This window comes from Mugil cephalus, chromosome 14, assembly GCF_022458985.1.
Source record: "Mugil cephalus isolate CIBA_MC_2020 chromosome 14, CIBA_Mcephalus_1.1, whole genome shotgun sequence".
Lineage (NCBI taxonomy): Eukaryota > Metazoa > Chordata > Actinopteri > Mugiliformes > Mugilidae > Mugil > Mugil cephalus.
The window spans coordinates 1,839,659-1,862,623 of record NC_061783.1 but is presented as its reverse complement, the minus strand read 5'-3'; the positions used below and the strand labels follow the sequence as shown (position 1 = coordinate 1,862,623).

Below are 22,965 nucleotides of genomic sequence, written 5' to 3'. Positions count from 1 at the left end.
GTATTGGACAAACAGCACCTTCTTCTATATTCAGCACAGCGGTACAACTATTAGATGTTCTACCATGAAATTTGGTTCATATGTTCACATTGCCTTTAGCATGAATTGTAAAAACAGTGCTATCTTTTTACGTACAGCTATTGGTTTATGACCATAAACCTGCACAAAGAATGATATTCCTACCAGCCTCAGATCTGTTTGGCTTTCAGTTGAACCCCCCCCTTAGTTATTCTTGCTAGCCTGTCAAGCTTCTTGACGCTAATGGTCTCAATGTGGTGTCATGGCGAGGAGAAATATACTCGGTGTTTGTCAGTGAGTTCTTGGAGCAATACCTGTGCACCTATGTGATATTCTACACATCGAGGCCAAAGGCGTTACAATATTGAGTGGAGGGATATGTACAAAATATTAGAATATGCAGTGAAGGAGAAAATACGATTATTGAGGTGAAAGCGTTTAATGGCAAAATCTGAGAAACCTCATGACCTCTATCTCAAATACAATGAGCATGGCCTTAAGAGTAGGCTCTACTCATTCACAAAATGGCACATGATGGAAACAAAACAGCTTTAATTTGTCTGTTGGGGCGCTATGTTCAACTTTGATGTAAACCTATGAAACAACATTAGAGAGAGCTCCCAACAGTGAGACCCAATGCAACAACTAAAATTAGCTAGCGTGAACCCGATAGCTAGCTAGCTAACATTATGTTGACTAACGTTAGTTAGGCACTAATATTACTAATATTTGCCAGTAGTAACCATAACTTTGACATACAGTTTTGTATATGAGCGTCTTGCTCATGTAGTCTTGCTAGCTCAACGTTAACTAGCTCGTATCACTATGGCTTTAGGCCATTTTAGCCACCTAGAAGATGAATGCTTGTTTATTTTCTTGAGATTTAGCTGGGAGTGGGTTCTTCCACACTGTTTGATCTACTTAAGTCACCGCTCCTGTTGTGTTTTCAGCTTCAGGGAAAACACGACACCCCCAGCCAGGCTCTTACACACGACTTACATATGCCATAGGCACACCGCTTCACCATTTTGCTTGTCAGAGGTCGGCAGTTTGACGATCCTTGTTTACAGAGTAACGGTTGCTAGGGTGTATGATTGGCACGACCTGTTTAACATCTAGCTGTAGTATTGTAAGATTATGTTGACATTACTGTGGACATTTGAATTACTTTTACTGTGTTTTCTCCCTTCACTTGCAATTTGCTCATGTTATTTTGGAGAATGGCAATCAGTTTTGAAAATAGGAGCATAGCATTATTAGCTTTTCAGTGATTTGTTTCCTCCTCTCTGGTTCGTTTGTGTAGTAAAGAAACTTGTACAGTGAAGTGTGCGCCATTCCTTGCCACCGTCGCCTTTGTGCTTGCTCTGGGGGTTTCCGGCTGGGTTTTGTTAAACATCTTGTATTGTTTTGTATTGTTATTGATGCTATATGAATTTTTTGACAACGTAGTGATTTTTCTTCTTTCTTGCCTACAGATGGATCCCTCCCTAAAGAGCCCAAAGGAGATGTGTCGAGCAAGATAGCAGGTAAAACACATCCACATATAGTGAACCAAAACTATTTTCCTACGTTGCTGTGTTCATTTGTGTGTGTGTTAGTGGTGGGAATGGGGTAAGAGTTACACACATTCACACGATTCATATGACAGTGTGATGGGGAGAGAGCAGTGTCATCGTATTTTTTTCTTGAATCCCGCTCCCTCCTCTTCTCCACCCCTCTGTATCCTCCCTCCACTCCTGCCATCACATACCATGTTCCCCAGAATGTGATTGGCTGCCTACGTCAAGGGGCCGTCTCCGTAGCGACAGCATCGCAGCAGTTGAGATTGAAGCTTAGTCTGTCTCCTCCAATATGATTTATTCACCCAGTCTGTTGTTTTATCACCCTTAATATGTCATTTCTTGTTTACGTTTCTCTCAGCTTTCCTTTTGTTTTTAAAATTATTATTTTGCCTAAGAAGTTATTATTCTAATTTCAATTTCTATCATATGAGGGTTAATATTTTCCAGTCAGTGACATTTCGAGGAGACATATGACTGGTTTGTTATTAAAGATTATTACTCTTACATGTTTGAGTGGGAAGTTTTAGTGTTGTATAGATTGCACAAATGATTGACTTTAGGGTGTCAGCAGTATCGGTTTTAAATTAAAAAAAAAACCTCAAACCCCAGATATAAAGGAGGGCAGTGAGTTGGCAGGTTGCTTCACAGCCCCAGGGCCTTGATGGAGACCGCTTCATTGCCTGCAGAAAAAAACAGTGAAAACCACACAAATGCAATGACAGCTAGACAATGTACTTGCTTTGGAGCTACCATTCAGCCTATCTGTGTGACAGTCTCACAGAAGTGTTTTTTCCTTAAGCTTCCTGGTGCCTGCCAGTTGTCACTTCCTGGTTTGGAGAGCGTGTGGGATTAGGCCTGTCCATCTGTTGGCCTCCTCAGCCACTGGTGTGACTGGGTGGCTGAAGAGTGGGTTGTAAGGGGAGAGTGGGGAGTGCTGTTATGTAATGATGTTAATGCTTTTGGATCTTGACAGATGTGCAGCAGAGTGCTTTTCATGGAGGGAGTGTTGTGGGCTCATGTAGTTCCATCACTGTCTCTCATTCTCTGTCCATCTCTAAGCACTAAATCTTCAACTACTTGAGTATTGATGAACTACTTTGGTGTAGCTCTTCAGTAATCCTGCAGGCTAAGAGCATTGCCTCCAGATGGCGTATAAGAGAATGTTGGAATAGCTGAACTAGAAGAAGAAGAAGGGTCGCAGCAGCCTGAGCTGCGAGTGGCAGGAGTCAGCGGCTGAAAACATGACTACACTGTTTAACAAATCACTGTCTGGAGGAAATGTGTGGGAATGAAATGTGCGCTTGTAGTCCTTCTCTTACTGTAGTAACAGATTTTTATGGATGAAGCTCATTATCTGTCCTGTCACGGTTTGTCAGAATAGGATCATGTGCCATTTAAAGATCCGGACAAATGAACTCTTGGCACCAATAACAAGCCATCTTTTCTTTCTCTTCTCTTTCTTTTCTCCCTGCCTCCTCCACCTCCCTTTCCCCTCCTCCCCTGCTGTGTTTGGGTCGCTGGGGTAACCCTGGCCCATTTCTCGCTCGGTTAGCCTACCCTGCTATTAGAGGTCTGGACGGATGGAGAGAACAGAAACAGGCGGAGGTAAAGGAAAGATGGTGTGCACTCGCTCCTTTTCTATACTCCTGGCCAAAACTCAGATTTGGGGACATGAAGAGGAAAATGGAGAGGATCAGAAAGTATCTGAGTGGACTGAAAACACACAGCCAAACTGTGCTGTTCAGACGCCACTGCTAGAGGAGGTGCATAATGATAAAATACAGTAAGAAATACGTGCCAAACAAACATCCCAAAGTCTTGTAAAATATGCCTCTTTTCTTTTTCATTCTGTGTCTGGGATCCAATCAGACAGTTGGCCTAAGAAATAATTCCAACATTATTGGATTGGTGTGTGGAAAGATTTCTCTCAATAACCTAGGGCTGTAAGACTGACTGTCTGCTTTAAAGAGCTGGTGTCTGAGTTGTAGTGTCCCTTACTGCAGTCCAGTCCTCTCTGTGTCTACAATTTAGACGTGAATACTAAGTATTTATTCATAAACAACACATTTTTAGAGAGAAAGTGTGAATTTTGTAATTATGTATGTTGTATTTGCTCAGTGACTGATAATACAGGTACACATCACATTATGACCATATGAAACAAAAACAGATTTCTCTTAACAAGTTACCCACTTCTTTGGATATGTGCAGTGCCAAGGCTCAGCTCTACCCACAGTGGGCTCATTGTTAAGTGGCACAGCCAATCAGAGGAGATCTTCTTGCATCTTTGGTGTCCAATAAGGTGACCTGGGCAGCAGACATTCAGAACTGCTTTACTAGGACAGCAAGTGGTGTCTATCAGAAGTCAAGCAATGCTAGTCCAGGCTTGAGGTGATGAATAAGTCAGCATTGCTGGCATTAAATAAAAATACCAAGCACTTAAGTTGTATTAGAATAGGAAGAACAGAAGAAGACAATGAAGGGAAAACAAAGAGGGTGGACAAGGAGTTCAATAAAAGGACAAGGAAATACAATGAGTAAGAAACTGATGAATGAGTCAATGTTTGTGTGTGTGTATATATATTTCTTATTTCTTTACACAATACCTTTCATGTTGCTTACCACCAAGAGCACAGTTAACAGTACATGTGTTTCTGTGTAATGTGCTTTAAGAAGCGTCAACAGAAATGGGAAAAATTTTAACTTTCACAAATTTTTTTTGATTAACTTAAGTTGTTTTTTGCCATAATGTTCTTAATGGGAGATGGAATCCAGATTTAGCAGCCCCGTGTAACTGAACAGTTACGTCAGCTACTGAAGAAGTCTCGCCCATGTGTACGGTACTCATTGTAGTCATATGGTCCTCACTGCATGCATAAGTATCACTGCCTTCCTTGTCTTTCTCTCTGGACAGCATGAAACATGACCCAATTGGAGCAAAAAAAAGCCAGAGGCCCTTTCTCAATTTTCTCTCGTAGATGGCCAAGACGACTAGTTATGTTTGTTTCTTCTTCTTCAAGAAGTACTTGTTCTGTTCTTTTTTTTATTATTAAAGAAAAAGCCATGTATAACACTAATGACACTGTACTGCCAGACTAGTTCTTGGAAATTCACCTAATTAGCATTTTTCTTAGATTTTCTGTTTTGCAACATTTCAAATATGCACTTTTGGAAACTTTGAAAATATTACAGCAGTTGTAAGCTGCATATGTCCTGTGATAAAAGCTTGGGAGGTAATGATTAAGCAGGCAAGTGCTTGACAGTGTACGAATTATTCTAGATGAATCTATCTGGAACATCTTGGCAGTGACCACCTTTTCTACAGTAGAGTTGGCTTTGTAACAATGGAAATACCTCAAGTTGAAAATCTAAGCCTCGGGAGAAACATTAAACAAGTCCATACATACTTGAGTGAAATCAATTTCATGTGTCAGACCTGGATTCGGTGTAGTATTCATGAATTAAACAAGCTTTCAGTCAAGGACAAGTACAGTCAAGTACAGTAACTATTTTCCAGGCTTTTCAGAGCATCAGGGATCATGAGTGGATCAGGGGTCCATGTTGCGGACACGCTATTCCTGTCCACGCTTTCAGCCTCAAGGAATTCCTGCCATTCCCACACATCCCTCAGCAAGGAATTTCTGGCACGCTGTGAATGTGGGAAGTCCACAGTTATGCAGGGATGTACACACATGTGTAAGGTTCTGGTTTCTCTTGGCCCAACAGCTGGCTTAAAACCAATGCGTCGCAGTCAGCTGTTGGGAGCCATTATAAGATTGAGCCTGTGTGTAACTGATTTTTAATCAGATGGGAAAGATGATGTGAGTGTGCCCTTTTGTCGGCATAGATTCCCCTCCTTCCCTCAGCAGACTGTACCACCCGTCCCATCTGTCCTTGTCTGGGCAGCTGTTGCATTCTCTCTCTCTCTCTTTTTTTTTTTTAACACAGAAAGTCACAAACAACCCTACCCCTCCCTGAGGTGCTGAACACAATCTCTGTGGGGCAGTCTTGTAATGGTGTTGCTGAATAAAGTGCTTTGTTGTATCAGTGAGTCTGATACCCACTTGACCCCACAGAGGCCCCTACAAGTCTCAAGTCTGAGGTTTGTGTTGAGTGTTGAGATCTTCTGACACACACACATAACCCTGTAACAGCCATGACTGTGTCGTTGGTAGCAAAGGTTGATGGACATGTCTGGCATTTCCCTCTCATCCCTTGCCCCTTCTCACTCATGGGTGTAGCCATATCAGGAATAACTTTGTTTCACACACTTCACTCGGGGCTAGCATTAACCCAGGGAATGTTGCAACTCAGAGTTGCTTAGACAAAGCTGATCTAGATAATAATCACCCACCTCAACTTTTGGAAAGTAAGTTCTTCTTTGGTATTTAGGGCTTGGCAATGGACACCGGTTTATCTGAATCCATCATCAAGGTAATGCTAACATCCATTATATTGATTGTGGTCATTAATCATGATCATGAATTGAGGAGTGTCATGTGTTTGCCATGGTCTTTGCATTTTGGAGGGTCAACTTTCATTGTCATATAGTTATCAACACTATGATCAATCTGAAACACTAAGTTCACAAGGGCCATATTACAGAGATTGAGCATGACGCATGTATCAAGCATTTCTCGCTAATTGCAGTATCTCAACGTTACTTAATCATTGTAGTGTTTTAAACAGTGTGACAACACGCGTGTCTCATCCAGAGTCTGCAAATGCCAACTATGAAATCTGTTTACCGAAGAATTGGCCACACTATCGCCTATTTTCACGTTAAATTCTGAAATATATTTTGCATTTTATTTCTAGCCAGAATTTACACGCACACAAAAGAACATCAGAATACCAATATCAAAAACAAATACCTGCTAAACAAACCGGTATCTGAATAGTTGAATATCTGGGTCCAGAACAATGGTTATTGGTTTCTGTTGTGTGCACCTAAAGAAGAACACGGTTAGACAGTGTTGCAGGTTCTCAGAATTCATTGTTTCCCATGTAACACCCCTAAAAGTAGCAATGAAACATAACTTTAAGCCTTTTTTTTTAACCTTTTTTTTTTTAAAGGTTTCTCTTTCTCACATGACCAGTCCTTAATGTAAAGATGGTGTTGTTGACTACTACATTTTATTGTTTGGAGCTCAGCAAAAATCATGGGATCTGTATGTGATTTATTTATTTTTTCTCTTGAGAAACCAGCAGTGCTAAACTCTGATCATACCATATGCTACACACCCATGTAGAATGAATTTTTAACCTGTCATGTGTTTTGGAGTAAAGTGCTGCACACTGACACAATTCATTACAGATGTGTCAGCTGCCTGGTACAACCATGATTTCTTTTGGTTAGCTACTGAGTGTCTCCACTAAAGAGGCTGCCAGAAAGGAAAGACTGTCAGGGTTTCCCCATCAATCTCAGGTGTCCCGCCTCGAACTAATCCGGTTCTCAGGGTTCATAAATGCAGTGCAGGCATGTTATAATTATTGCCCCTCCTACAGATTGAGGATTACCTCCAGGAACCCGTCTTTACAAAAGACGGGCAGATTATCAGCTCACCTAATGCTACATGAGATGCCCACTGATGCCGTAAAACTGCAGAGTCTCCCCGTGCACAGTAAAACGCTCCGCACTGTTAGCCCAAGTTCCTGCTTGGAAATGTTTGCTCGAAATTTTCCATATGGTCGCGCAGACAACACCAAAATGGGTGGTTTGGGTTGTCTGCGAGATTGGAATATCTCCCCTCAGGAATCTCAGGATTAGCCTCAGCTTCTACGACTCCATCCAATGTGGACTGGGATTTCTACAGCTTCGTCAGCCTGTCAGTGTATCATTAGCTGATGGTGTCGGCGGACTACGTTTCTCCATCAGTGAACAAAGCCAAAACCACAGCAATTTATGGATTTTTTTTTTTACTATTTGTGGAAGAATTATCACGCATGGCTTGCTGGGCAACCAAGCACAAGTGGCAGTATGCTCATCCTGGCTCCACCCTCATCGAGCTGACAGGTACAGCGCCGCCTCTGATGGTGGACGGGTGGGTGGCAATTATAGATATCCAGTGAAGTCATTACCTTCCTCTTCATTTTCTGTCTTGTTCCCCGTCTCCATTAGCCCAAATGGAGACTGAATTTAACTTTACTTTTGGTCATTATAAGGCTTTCAGTCAAATGAAAATCAAGACTGAAATTCTTATCCCCCTCCTTGTGTCCCGCTGTCCACCTATGATTTCCCACCTTATCTCCATTTGAGGTTTCTCAGCCCTGTTAATACAAAATGTTGGATCTCATTAGTTCAGTTCTTCCTTTCTTAGCTGTTTTTGCTCATTCGTCCAGAAACCCTCTTTGTCACTGTGTATGTGCTACTGTGTGTGTGTGTGTGTGACCTGGCCACTCTAAATTTAGCTGCTGTGCCACTTTTTCCAGTCCCATAGCACTGCAGAGTACTGGGAAGTGATCGGTCTGTGTTTTTAAACTTACCTTTTCGTGTTAGGTGAAAGAGAAAAAAACGCTTCATAAAACACCTGGAGGCTTTCTATAGACGGGCTGAGCTGCACCTGAACGTCTTCCAGGTGGAAATGGGCTGTGGCAGAATGTTTCAAATCCAGCCGAACCTCATTAGCAGCTAGCTAACCTGGAGCCTCCGCAGCCTAACAAGCGGCTAATGACAGGTTAGCGTTACATTGCTGTAAAGTTGTATCAGATGCAGGTGTATTGGAGGCTGGAGGTTGTAGCATAGTGGTTCCGGGTTGATATGACTATGACTATGCTACGCTTTCTACATCCTGTTGAAAATCATTGCAGGAGACGTAGGAAATCACTAACTGAAGTAGAAGGAAATACTAGTAAATATTGGTGGAATTGCTTTGGACATCACAGATTGGTATCTAACGGTCTACCAAATGATTTTGACCTTTCAGATAATTATAGGTTGTAACGGACAGCACTTTTCCCCCTCTCAGTCAGTGTAAACATGAGTATCACCCCAGGGTGAGTCTGGAAATGTGAAGCATGTTGTTTAGATGTAGTGTACTATTTTATGCGTTAAAACTGTGTGTGTGTTTACAAAGGATGATGTGTTTCTCGTCAGACCTCAATCCAGTGACCGTTAAAGCTTGCTGTGCAGTAGCAGATACACGCGGCTACAAAGCACTCACTATGTGCTTTCTTTCCACACGCGCACACACACACACACACACACACACACACACACACACACACACACACACACACACACACACACAAAGAGAGAGAGTGATTTTCCGCCTGTCATCTTGTCAACATTAGGTTTTTCATTGACCTTTGCTTAGCCTCCTGTTCAGTGGCAGCCAGCCAATCAGAGAGCAGGTTTACCAGCAACATCAAAGATTGTCTTGGCTTCAGAAGATGAATCACTCCGTGGTGAAAACATGCTGACTTAACGGTTTGTGAGCATATGCTGCAGTTCACCTCGACACACTCCTTAGGCCACACACAGCAACAGCCAAAGCGTCCTTGATGTAGATAGTTGGCACCTTTAAACACCAAGTTGGTATTAATGTCTAAGATTATGTGCCCAGCTTGTATAAAATAGGTGAAATTTTCCGGAATCAGGTTCATATGACAACCACAAGATTAGGAACACCATTATGTAGCCTGTATGCAATTAGTGGCAGGTACATTTATATATGGTTTCAACATTCAGCAATGTTCAAGATAATTTAAAAGGCTTAAAAGTTCTTTTTGTTTGTTTGTGTTTTTAGGAAATCAAGAACGGCATTTAAAATTTCCTTAAACACAACCAACAGTCAAAAAATTGAATTTCATGTAAGACCATAGAAAAGACAATGTTCAGCTTATGGAGGAAATATAACTTGAATTTTAATTTGATTTTAACTGTTTCTTGACGTCATATACATATGTACATATACATATACATATCACATACATAACACACACACACACACACACACACACACACACACACACACACACACACAGCAGATGCAGCCCAGTTTGACAGCCCTGCTCTCCATACAGGGTGAAAGCTGCCTCCTGGTAAATTGTCTTACATTTATATATAGAGCTTTTGCATTCACAGAAGCACACACACATTCACACGCCATTGCCAAACACTGGGAGCAACTTGTGTCATGCTCGCGGACACTTCAGCATTCCATGTATCTGGAATCAACTCGATGCATGATTCAGTTAACCTTCTGGTTCATGGACAACCCGCTCTACCTACTGATCCACAGCTGCACCATGTTTGTTCCCAAAATTAGAGAAAGAGCTGGAGCTCTCTGTCGGCACTAGCTCACACTCATGCATCATCAGAGAAGAAGTACAAGCTTACTCTCTTCAGGAGCTTAGTGGGAAATGTTGATCATGCTAATTTGTTTTTTTTTATGTCACCCTGAGGAGGGGCAGGAGACAAATAGGGGGAGAAGGGAGCAGTAAAAATAGAGAGTATAGAGAGGGAAGTACTGATTCTCATCCATCTCTACTGAAGAATTAACATCTCATTAGAATTCACTTTTAAATACAAAGACATGCTGAGAGCTGAGTACACTGAGAGTGGAGTACAACACACTCCCCAAGAGCTGTATGTGTGAGAGAGTTTAGAGAGTTTACGTGACAACAATATAAGAACGACAGGGAGATTATTCCTCCCCCTTATTCTTGATCTAATACAATCTAATCTGTTTTACCAGTGCACCACCCCAGACCGTACGCGGACAATGTAATGTAAGTCTTTCATAAAGGATTTGTTTTAGTTGTGTGGAGGGATGCTTTTGTTGTGCAGAGATGGTTCGTGCACAAACTATGCTGGCGGTCAGAGTTTTTGTCAATTTAAATGGAAAAATTGGATATAAAGTACCACTTGGCTGATTAGTATTACATTACAATGAATTATATAACAACATGAATTATATAACAACATTGAACATATTGTGACTTTCAATGTTCTGCTGAGAAACTTTTGGACCTGATTTCATTCATGTGGATATTACTTGTTCCACCCACCTAGACCAGACCAGACCAGACACCCGCACCCCATAGCAATGACACTCCTTGATGGCAGCAGCCATCCCCAGTAGAATGCAGCCTGACACAGACACACACACACAACACAGTGTTAGGAATAACTAAAAAAAAACCTGAAGAGCAGCACAAAGTGTTGACCTGGCCTCCAAATTCACTAGATCCCGAACTGATCAAGTATCTGTGGGATGATCCACAGAGACCCCTCCCCTCAAACCATACAGCCCCCACTAACAACATTGTGTTGCCAGACACCAGAGGACGCCCTCAGAAGGGGACACAAAGGAGACTCACACAATATTTAGAAGAATTTATCAGTGCATCAGTAGAAACGCTCCCCATAATGAAATTCAAAGTTTGATGGTGTTGCTCTCTCCCTTTTTCACACAGCTGTGAGATAGGATCAGGACTTGTATTGACTGATACTAATAAACGTATTCAGTATATCTTTGCCATTTTCCTTCCACACCTGTGGGGCATATGTGTGCATGCTCGAACCTATGTCTAGTTAAACTGATGTAACCTCACAGCCTATTACATCAACAGCAGGCATCTTTTTCTTCTTGGAAAATTATTTTTTTACAAACTTATCTGCAATCATATTTTTTTATTTTAGTGGCCTTGGCAGCACAGTGGCTCGGTGGTTAGCATTGACGCCTCCCAGCGACATGGAGGTGTGCTCATACCAGCAAAGACATGCTTTTATAGGTTAATTTAATTAATAATAGGTGTGAATGTGAATGGTTGTTTGTCTGTGTTAGCCCTGCAACTGGCCCGATGACAGCTGGGATAGGGTTTAACATGGACAGTTGATATCATTCAAATAAATGTTTAAATAAGCATTTTTTTTTGTGCTTAAAGTTAAATCCATTCTACTCTGTTTACTGTCCTGCTGTGTTGTTGCAGCTAAATCATCACATATCCATTGTTTCAAAATGAAAAGCCCTCTGCAGTGTCATGAAATTGCACCTTCAGTATTTCATAATTGTCATCCTCTGAAGCACACACATTTGATAGAGCACTTCTGACATACATTGCATGGTACCTCAGATGAAGGTCACATAATTAATGTGTCTGATAGTTTGTGAAAAAAACACTAAAAACGGAGGAGAAAGTGTAACAGACTATCAAACAGAAAACAAGAGGGAAAGAGACACATGGGTAATATAACTTGTCTGGCCCATCAGTCACATAAACCAGGCCTCTGCTCTGTCTCAAGGACAAAATCTAGGTCCATTCTGTCCACCTGAGTGAATCTGTGTGTGTTTGTGTGTGAGAGTTTAATCTCTATAGGGAATTCAGTGTCTACACAGGAGTTGTTTCAACGGGTTTGCAGTTATTGAATATTTCCTGACAGCTGTTCCTTTACTCCAGACAGAACATTAGCAACACAGCTGCAGGATCTTTGACACCATTACACCCATGAGTTCCAGTTTGACATTCATAGGGCCTTGCTATCAGTTTTTTTCTGTGAGGCTTTTCTTTTACTTTAATTCTCGTTATATATATTCCAGAAAAACCAGTACGTAAAACACACTAGTCCTTGTGTGCTGTGCCAGAGGATTTTTCCCAAGAAAGCCAGCAGCTGGGAGAAAGTTGACGTTTTTATAAGGCAACTGAACTCAGCAACTACTATGTCATTCTTCAGCAAATATGAGTGCTGTTTATTTATAGGAAGATTCTACGTATTCGTAGTCTAGGAGAAGGCAAAGAAGGTTGAATATAGTGTTTCATATGTTTATATAATCTTTAATAAGGCCACTATTCAAAAAATTGTCAGATTGCAGTTTTCTGAGAAAGTAGAGGGAAATTCAGTTAGCTGCATGATACACTCAGTTGGTAACGGCCAAGATTTATTACAGTTAAATAGAAGTGGAGTTGCATTATTGGGGTAATCATTTTTAACAATGCCACCTGCATGACTTCAGTCTGTGAACGTTTTGTACATTCGTAGACGATCATTCCTCATGACTTTACAGATCTGACTTGTAGCAGCACAGTGAGGTTGACATGCCTTGTCAAATTCCATGCAGATAATATATGTTCCCCTCAAGCTAAACTGGGACAATGCTCTGATAAAGAAATTAATCCCTCGTATACATCAGCATGTTAGTTACTAGTCACCAGTGTTGGTAACACGGCATTCCTAATATGTCTCGGTATGCCCTCTCAGATCTACTAACACAGCTGGAGACGAATATAGCCGGCTGTACAGCTGGATGCACAGCCGGTTGTAAGACTAAGCTGGGCTTAAAATGTGTTTACAGTCCTACATAGGATGAAAAGCATGTTGGTGGAGCACTGCACCTCGCGCCTGCTCAGGGGTTGTTGTAAAGTGAAAAGTCTTAACCAGCTATCATGGTTGAAAGAAAAATATTGATCCAATTTAGCATGTGATGTACAGATGTCACGATCAGCAGGCATTCAGGTGTGAAAGAGAAATGAGACATTACACCAATCCTATGGATATATGCAGATATCAAACTTATTAGGAGATCTCATTTCAGCAAGAGTTCAGGTTATGCACGATTCAGACAAATTACCTGATGTGGTGGCGTGGTGGGTCTGCCCATGTTACACACATATAGAGAGAGTGTGTGAGAAGGGACGACTCTGGCATAATAATTGGCAACAGTGTATACACTTACTGGGGGTTCAATAACAAAGGTTTAACAGTCTAAGTCATTTCATTTTCATTTCTTCAGCTCGACCATCATTTTCAATCTATTTCTTGGTGCAAATGTAAATTAAGATAAGAAGTGAAGTAACCACAGGAAAGTGATTCAGTGATTGAGGCAAATGTCACTATGCTGAAATGTGTCACCATGGATGTGCATCTATGACGCTCAGCTTATCTGTGCCTAGTCATCGTTTAGATGGTGGAACTGGCGTAAGCGACAACTGCAGTTCCTCAAATGGCCACCTGAGTTCCATGAGCAAGTCACTCCCCATAGTCTGAAATGGTGCAAAATAGTTTTCAGGACAACTGTACAGAGTGTGAATATTAATACAAGTCAAGTAAGTTATGCGTAGCTAAGGGAGTGGCCAATTTGAGTGGCAGGTGGGTGCTTTCAGTTTGTTTAGCTTTTATGCATTTGTCTGGAGAAGACAATTGCCAGAGCCACCCACTGAGCTTCTAAACCACTGTCAGTACTTTTTTTTTTATTATTATTATTACAGCATTTTTCTCCACTCACCAGCCACTGACTATGTGGGACTCTGGAATATCTCCAGATTTGATGGTGTTATGGTGTTTTAGTCTGGCTGATGGAAACTAAAGTGCTGTACGGAGTTTTAATGTTTCTTTACCCCATTTCATCTCTGTTATAGTAAAAGCTGTAAGAGCTCTCTGTTTCTCCTGAACTTCCCCATGTCTGGCCCCACTTTGTCTTACCATTATTATTAAACCACCCTCTCTCAGCTTCCTCTCATATGAGGGTATGAGTGCATGAGCATGCAAGAGAGAAAGAGAAACCTCTGACATTTTCCTCACGATGCAAGCAATCCAAAATGAGATACAATCTTCCTGCGTTTAAAAGCTACATATCTCCGGATTATAAGGGGACATACTCTAACCTAAAGAATCTGCCTTGGAGGAAAAAAAAATAAAACTTGTGTCATGGACTTGGACAGAACAGGGAGGAAAGGGTCATTTATTCTGATTTATTTATTCTACTGTGAAAGCCTCATTGTTGTCTTTTCTTCTTCTTCTCTCTATTCAGGTTTTAGGAGAAATGAGGAGATGAGAGCAATGGAGGTTCTTCCCATCCTCAAAGACAAAGTTGCCTTTCTGTCAGGTAAGATTATGAATGTGTATAGACTCACAAATCTGCCATCCAAAACTGTCTGATTGCGGCGAATCGGGCTAATGGAACATGAAGTATATCGACTCCTTAGTTTGGACGAGACAAATGCCCACTTCCAAGGTATTAGCTGTGCACATTTTAGTGAAGATTTCCCTCTAACTCTTTCTTGTTCTCTGTGTCTGACTCAAACACTCAGACACACACACATTGTAGACATAATAGCAAGCTGTGCACCCTGCCTGTGAAAACACACAAGGTCAGATGGAGGCCCAGACACTTAGCCCTTGACCCATCCTCAAACATCTTCATACATGCACACACACAGATTACACACAGTATTGACACACTCACACATACACACAGATCCATCGTATAACCGGTATCAGCACAACTGCAAAATAGAGGGCTGCAGCTGTGTGTGTCTTTGCCCCCTCCAAGGGAAGCTCAGCCATGTCTGACACACACACACACACACTTAAATCGTGCCAGAGAAAACTCAGTAGACTGATCTGGAGATATGAACTGCCAAGAACATCCAGCAGGGTTATTAGTACAACACACAAAAACATTATTCAACACACGTGCATGTCTGCGCATGAGAGAGAGTACGTGTATTATTATCTCATGTATCTATACGCATGCAAATGCCACTGGAACAACTTTCATGCAGTGGATCTCCACAGAAACGAATGGAATAACAAAGGGAAATGTGCATTCATTAGTGTGTGTCATATGCACATTTCTCTCTGGTCCACGTGTGTGGAGTGAAGGTCGCAGGTAGAAACACAATGAGGAGGACAATGACTCAAACAAACCAAATTTGAGAGAGGGAGAGACGGGACAGTGTTGCCATGGAGATGACTTACTGTCAGTCCCTGCATCTTATTGTAGTCGCTGGCGAAGTAATTGGCTTTGAAATGAAGGCGGCAGGGAGGTGGGGCCGCCATTGAAAAAGGAGGTAAATGAGCTAAGCCTATTATCCCGAATCCGGCCCCTTAATAAATCGGCCATGTTCACCCTCTCTCATGTTTGCCTGTTGCCACGTGAGCGTTTGATTTTCTCCTCTGAGCAGCCGGATCGAGCCTACAGGCGCACAGCAACTCGACTGAACTCACTAATTTGTGGGCTGAGTACAGTCAGCCTGTGTTTACAAGTTCCCACGTGAGGCAAGCGGCTCTCTGCTTCCGCAAGTGGTCAGAAGATAGGAGCAAAATATGGTTACAGTAGCAGAAATCTGTGATTCGGCCATATGAATATATGCTATAAATGTTGCCCAACTGCCCTTTAAAATGTCAGAATAATATACAAAAGGTTGGCTTCAGGCTAGAAGCTTCAGGCATATGGGAGTTGCACACTGCACGTACTCTACAGAAACCAATGGATAGTTTCCAAGTAACATAGGGAAACACATATTTATCTTGTGTGTGTTTTAAAAGGTCTTATTGACTGTCTGTCTGTCTGTGTACTTCCTGTATCACCACCAGTTTGACATTTATGCTATAAGACTATCACTCTTTGAGGTTAGATAGACGCAGGGACATGTATGTCTTTGTGCGGAGGACTTGAACCTCCTGTTGGTCTTCTGACTGGTCTGCTCACCACCAATCAGAAGGCTGCTACTCTTCGTCAAGTCCTCACTTCTTGTTACTTTATCTTGGTAAGACAATCGGAGGGTCCATGCCCTTAAAAAAATATTTAAACCTGTAAACTAAATTTACATTGATGCTCCCAATCGTACAAAAACTTAAAAAATAAATAAAAAATTGTACCGTCTTTAAGTATGGGTACAGCATACTAAATAACATACATAAAAACTGTCAAACGTCTGTAATTTGGTTTGCCGATGCTAGCATGGTTGCCACCGTTAGCTGTCTCGCCTCTACATTACTCCTAGACTCTATTATTACGGGTTTTCAAGTTTTTCTATGGAGCCCTGCTTTGCTAGACTTACCTAGTAACAAGTGGTGGTCAGCAGGTTAACTGTTACCCTCAAGTTACCCTCCACATTAAAAAGGACTAATGACATTGTCAACATACTTGGCTGTGCTCCTTGCTTAGCTCTAATTAGCAAATTAGTAAAACATGCTCAATTAAGAAGCTGAAATGGTAATGTGGTAAAGATCATGTAGCACAATCATTGAGCTCCAGGCTCTGTGGTCCAGCCTCACAGAACCTCTAGCATCACTCTGTTGACAGACATGAACCAATGTACGTTTAGTTTATTCTTGTCTCTTCTGTATCTCATCATCTCATCAAAAAGGCAACCTTCCTCAAATGTTCTGCATTATGGTTCCTCAGTGTTTTTGTCTTGTGTTATTAAAATGCTACCATTAATTTTGGGTTTCTGGCAGAGCAGTTGGTAATTAAATTCAATTGTAGGTTTTTTACTGAGGGCATTTGATTTAGTCTGCTCATATTTTTCCAGCCCATTGCTATGATGCCTGTTATTCTCCAATCAGTTTAGCACATTTAGTGGCAGGAATACCACTGTAATTCTGAATAGCGTTTCCCTCATTCAGTGTTTAAAATGTCTCGTCAACTGGAAAGCCCAGTGGCAGTGGTGTGCTTCACACAGCAGATATACACATGGAGTTCCTGTGCATGTGTGTTTATCGCCTCAGGAGGCAGAGACAGACGTGGAGGTCCAGTGTTAACGTTTCCATCACGCAGCAACCACGACAGAATACGAGCGGACGACCTGAGGAGACTGATCGCCTACCTCGCCGGCATCCCCAGGTTACCCATCCATTTCCTTTCTTTTGTGTGTGTGTTTTGCCCTTTTCTCATTTTGAAGGAGAAGCTCGACTCAGAACGACACAAACACTCAGAGCAAGTGACTCTATCAGCGAACACGTGAGAGGGCTGAGATGAGCATGTGAGCAGCGAGAGAGGGAAATAATTCAAGAGCAGTTAGCTTGCTGCAGCTTCTTGGCTGCCAGAAATCAGCTTCAGAGAGACAGCGAGATGCTGAGGCGGAGAGGGAAAGCCTGACCGGAGAAGGGGGACGTATAGCAGAAAGCGAATGAAAGACGGGGATATCGACGGAGGGAGGGGAGGGAGGGGAGGGGGATTAAATCTGACAGAGAGACAGAGTGAGAGCGCATGTGCAAGGAGGTGTGTGAGCGAGCGAGGGAGGGAGTGACCGAGCGAGCGAGCAAGTGTGTGCATGAAAGCAAAACAAAGTGTCGCAGTAGCCGAGGCAGTGCAGCAGCAGTAGTTACTGTGGACGAGTAGCTCCTCACCTCCCAGGTAAAACATCCCTCGTTTCCACCTCACTGTTTACTTTCCTTAGCATTTCCTCCTCCATCAGTATATCCTGAACATTCCATCGTCGCTCGTCTGCTTTCATCTCCATCAGAGTCGCCACATCTAGGTGATGCGATGTGTTTGTGCTCGAAAAATGTGACAGTAAACGATCCCCTTTGACTGTTCTCGTCGGGCATCTCTAACCTCGCTGTCATCATCTTCGTTATCTCTCCGAACTGTGTGACCAAAAGTGTTCTATTTTGGGAAAGGCAACATCTGCCTTCTGGTATTTAGATATTCAGTAACAGAAGGATGTTAAAATAATGTGCGTAATGACAGTAAAATATGAGGAATGATATATTTTTTCGGATTTTGCAGGATTTCTAATATTAGTGTTTGGAAAAGAAGCATGTTTGTTAATTAAATAATTTATGTTTGTAGATATTTAATAGATGCCCAAAGAGCAACAATGTAGTGCTCCCTGAAATATTGATTGTTTTAATTCTCATTAACTCTCGATCTCCTTGAGACGTAATAGATTTAAATCTCAGGTGTGTAGATATAGCTATTCTGTGTGTGTGTGTGTTGCGCGCAAAGCGTTACGTGATGATAATGTCAGCGACTACAGAGCACCACAGGAGAAAGAGGTTGCTGATGCTCAAATGTGCTGATTTGTATTTTCATATTAGTGAGTCATTTGTCGCAGGTTTCTGTGTGGGTGTATGTGCGGGTATGTGGGTGGGTGTGTGTGGGATGTGTGTTTGCTGCGAAGACTTCTGACATTATAGAAAATGCGTCATCTCACTGTTTGTTTTGGTTCCTTTTCCTTTTCTCTCCTTTCCCTTTTTCCCTTCTTCTTCCCCTTTTCCATTTGCTCTCTCCCTCCTCTCCATCATCCCTCTCTCATCCTTTCCCACGCCTGTCATCTGTCTCCTCTCTCTCTGGATTATACTCTCTCCAATCTCTCTTGGCCCCTCCCTCCGTGCCTCTCTTCTCTTTAATGCCTCCCACGCCTGCCGACCTCTATCCCTATCCCTGCCAGCGAGGAGGTGTGTAAACATGGCTTTACGGTCATTGTTGATATGCGCGGCTCCAAGTGGGACAGCATCAAGCCTCTGCTGAAGATCCTGCAGGAGTCGTTCCCATCCTGTATCCACGTCGCCCTCATCATCAAACCAGACAACTTCTGGCAGAAGCAGAGAACCAACTTTGGCAGCTCTAAGTTTGAATTCGAGGTAGGATGGTGGAAACCTTTAGATTCTTTACTCTACAGTGGTGCATGTGAGGTAATGACAGTTTAATTGCAAACTGTGACTTTAAATTAAAAACATCCAAACTAAATTTTCAACTTGTTGAATTCTTTGAAGCAACAGTTGTAATTACTAAAATGTTGTATTGTTTAGTTTTGCAAAGATACAGTGTCATATTCTGGACAGCAACATATTAAAAATGATAGATAATTACATCACAGCTACAGCTACTGTCGGGAACTTTTGTCTGCCTGTTCTGGTAGTCAGGCTAATTACACAAACACTGTTGACGTATGCGCACAGATGGAGCCGACATTCGTCCCTCGTCCCTCGTCTTCTTTTCGCATGCTCCATCAAGGAGAAACTACACCAGCAGTTGTCTGCGTTCACCCCTGTTCTCATTGGCTTTTCTTTTTTATGCCAAGTGTCTGGAGCATCAGAAACATATCTTGGATGGTTCCAAGGTTCAGTTTTGTCATCCTAACCACCAGTGATGGTGAATTCAAAGAACCCAAGTTACATTCATAACTATCTCATTTGTTGGCCATTGGTGCTGCTATATTTCTAGTTCCTGTAGGAAACTCGGTATCTGTTGCTATGATTTTGCCTTTCTTCAGCTGTGGCAAACTGATATCAGATATAAAACTGTACTACAAATAACAAAAAGATTTACTTCATGTCGACAGTTTTAATCGTCATTGCGTATGCTGTAAAACTTACATATGTGTCACTAATGGGATGTTGTGAGGTTATACTGTGCCACAATAAAAATCTTTTATTCCATATGATATGATGCATAGTTACAGTGCATATTTTGCATGTCATAATGATTTTTGAAAGCGTCCCGATATGTTTCTCAATATTATACTTGACATTTTAAAATGGTGTTATAAAAGTAGAAAAGTCCATCGTCTGCTGTCAGTGGAGCTGTGATAACAACCACTGTAGCTGCCCCCCTCCTGAGCTGCTCATTGTCAGCACATTTCATTATTTTCCTCTCCCTGCTGCTTTGGATGCTACATCTCTAGCCAGCTGTCTGCCAGAGGAAGATTTTTCATCACATTCAGCCCAGCTCTGTAGATCACGGGGAGGAGTTATTAGTGATGCTTTCTGTGAAACCAACCCATTTTCACAGCTCATTTAATGATTGGCGTAAACAAGGTTATGAGCATTTCATAGTTATGAAGTGACTCCAGTATGTGCCCTGGTGTGCTTTCACAAACATGTTGGCCAACATGTCTTCATTTGATGTGAAGGCTTCTCAACCTTCTGAGTACATACCCTCTAATGAGGAACCACATAACAAATTCCCACTCATCTGTGTGAGCTCTCATTAACTACCCTGGTTTACTATGATAATGATCAGCTTCACGTTTATCAGCGGGTTGTTTTAATCGGTAGGCGGAGCCTCTGTTTTGTACAGCTTGTGCTTGGATTCTTGTGTAATACATTTCTGATATTTCCCTTCAGATCCAACTATAGCTGTGTGAGCAAATACGGTGGGGTGGAAATTACTCTGATGGCTCACATGGCCAGGCTCAGTGTAGTCTGATCACACCATATTGATTATTTGGTAGAAAGAGTAGCCACAGGGAAGGCTGCTGTTATCCATAAGCATGAAACATGGACATTGATTGGATGCACTGCATGTTCATTTGTATGTGTGCCTGTGATCATGTTGCACCACCCGACCTCTGATAATATATCTGAAGGTTGTAAGTTTTCTACTCGGACTGTTCAAGTAAATGTGAGACCAGACTGTTGCTAGGGCTACAGTTGAGGCACGCTCGTGTGTGTCCAGCATGTCGATTGAGTATTTCTGTTGCTGGTGTGTTCTCTTCCACGCAAGTGTTGAGGATTTTCTCTTCGCTTTGTCGATTGAAAGCCAGAGGTAGGGCAGGTTTCTCTCTCTCCGTTCCCATCTCCTCCTCTCATGTTCAGTTCAGACGCACAGAAAGAAAGCAGCGAGCTGAACCGCTGAGGAATGAGCGAAACCCCCGATTTTAATTGTTGCTAAATCACTTGGTTCAGAGGGAGAAAAACGCTGCCCCAAGCGGCCTCTCTAAATCAATTAACTTCTACAACAAAAGTGAACATGGCGGTATCAGTATTTGCTTGTGGCGAGATCTGCTCGCCTTTTTTACCCAAGGATAACAGTGTGTCTCTGCATTGTTGGGCCTACACAAAGCCTATCTAGCTATCGTTCTGTCTCCATCCATCTCTGGCCATGTGTGTGGGGGTGTTGTGTGGAGGCGGCTTAGCAGAAACACGAAGGCACCGAAACCAAACATGGAGACGTTTCCTCACTGTATCTCTGAAATTGGTATAGTAATATGCATTTTACTTAATTCTAAAGTCAAATGCAACAAGGGGTGTTGAGAGGAATCAGTTCGTAAATTCTGAAATGAGAAATCTGCATATCGATATGCTGTAGCAGCTATTTGGTCGGTGTGATTTCTAGCTGTCTTCTATAAAGAGAGGATAAATTGTTATATAAGAAGAGGATGAATTAAGAGGATAAAGTATGCTTAAGCTAAGTTAATTACAGGGTTTCCATTAAAAGCACATCTCTGTAACTAATTAAAAAAAACTGTGGCGGTTTTAGGGAGCAAGTAGTCGCTCATGATTTATTTATTTATTTTATTTTTTTAATTTTCAGCAGTCATGACTTCCATCTAAATCCATGTAAACCCCCTTCTGTCCCTCTCTCCATCCTGTCTGTCTGTCCTCTACTTTTGCTTGTCTAGACCACCATGGTGTCACTAGAGGGCCTGACGAAAGTTGTGGACCCTTCCCAGCTCACGGCAGACTTTGACGGCAGCCTTGACTACAACCATGAAGAATGGATAGAGGTGAGACCGGCCTGCAACCCGTTAGTCAAGACTGTCTTCATATCCATAGAGCAGTAACAGCAGTGGTTATTATAACCAGGATTCCTAAATGATACGGCGTTTTTGGTAATTGAAATAGTCTTCTTACTGTTAGGGATTGTCATAGAAATCCACTTCCACTTTATGCTTGTGTCCAGGTGCGTGTGGCGTTTGAGGAGTTTTCTGGTCACGCCACCCAGATGTTGGCTCGACTAGAGGAGATGCAGGAAACTGTGTCGAGAAAAGATTTTCCCCAAGATCTTGAAGGGGCCAGACGGATGATAGAAGAACACGCTACGCTGAAGAAGAAAGTCATAAAAGCTCCCATAGAGGAGCTGGACACTGAAGGACAAAGGTAAAATAATAAATAACGATGAATAACTAGTTCCTTTTTATACCCTTCACCCTATATCTTTTTTTGCCTGCCATGCCAGAACCTGCATATGGAATTTGGATATATCATTTAACTTTGGTGTAGGGGTTTACACTCTAAATTAATGCATTCAAGTTTAAATGGTAATTCTGTTAAGTAAAAAACAAAAATCATCACATCAAGGAGGGTCAATCAGCTAATGTGATAATTGTGTGTGCAACATTTCACACTCCTCACTAAAATCAATAAATATGAGCACAGTGACTTTGAATGTTAACTTTACCTGCAGGCTTCTCCAGCGTATTCAGAGCAGCGAGTCCTTCTCCAACCGCAACGGCAGCACTGGCGGCAGCGGAGGCAGCAGCAGTAGCGGCAGCGGGGTGTGCAACGCCGACACCCAAGGCCTGGTGCCACGCATCACCCAGCTGCTGGACAAGCTGCACTCCACCCGACAGCACCTCCACCAGGCCTGGCACGTCCGCAAACTCCAGCTGGATCAGTGCTTCCAGCTCCGCCTGTTCGAACAGGATGCAGAGAAGGTCAGTGGGTGGTGGGAGTCGTTCAGCGAGAGCTGGGACGCTGTGGTAATCTATAACTACAGCTGATGATCCCTGTAGGGCAAACAGCTGCCAATATAAACAAAAACGCAATTACACCCGTATTGAAGCATTGATTGGTGTTGTTTGTGGAAGCATCATGAACTGGTATCCTTAAACTTTATTTCACTTATAAAATGGTAAAAGTTAACAGCCTCAGCCTCAGTTTGATCCCAGGTTATGAAGCAGGTAGATGGAGCGTAGCTCATTCAGG

At 42.2% G+C, this 22,965-nt stretch overlaps 1 protein-coding gene across 7 annotated transcripts in view; it reads left to right on the top strand.

Annotated features, from left to right (window-relative positions):
* The window catches only part of trioa (trio Rho guanine nucleotide exchange factor a), a 72,686-nt gene that overhangs the window by 18,072 nt on the left and 31,649 nt on the right, over window positions 1–22,965 (top strand). For all 7 annotated transcript variants that reach the window (XM_047606055.1, XM_047606051.1, XM_047606054.1 and 4 more), the window contains exons 3-9: window positions 1,494–1,544; window positions 14,333–14,407; window positions 17,038–17,152; window positions 18,705–18,897; window positions 21,660–21,764; window positions 21,941–22,137; window positions 22,445–22,694. In XM_047606055.1, coding sequence (XP_047462011.1) covers window positions 1,494–1,544; window positions 14,333–14,407; window positions 17,038–17,152; window positions 18,705–18,897; window positions 21,660–21,764; window positions 21,941–22,137; window positions 22,445–22,694 — 986 coding nt within the window. The remainder of the gene's footprint in view (window positions 1–1,493; window positions 1,545–14,332; window positions 14,408–17,037; window positions 17,153–18,704; window positions 18,898–21,659; window positions 21,765–21,940; window positions 22,138–22,444; window positions 22,695–22,965) is intronic.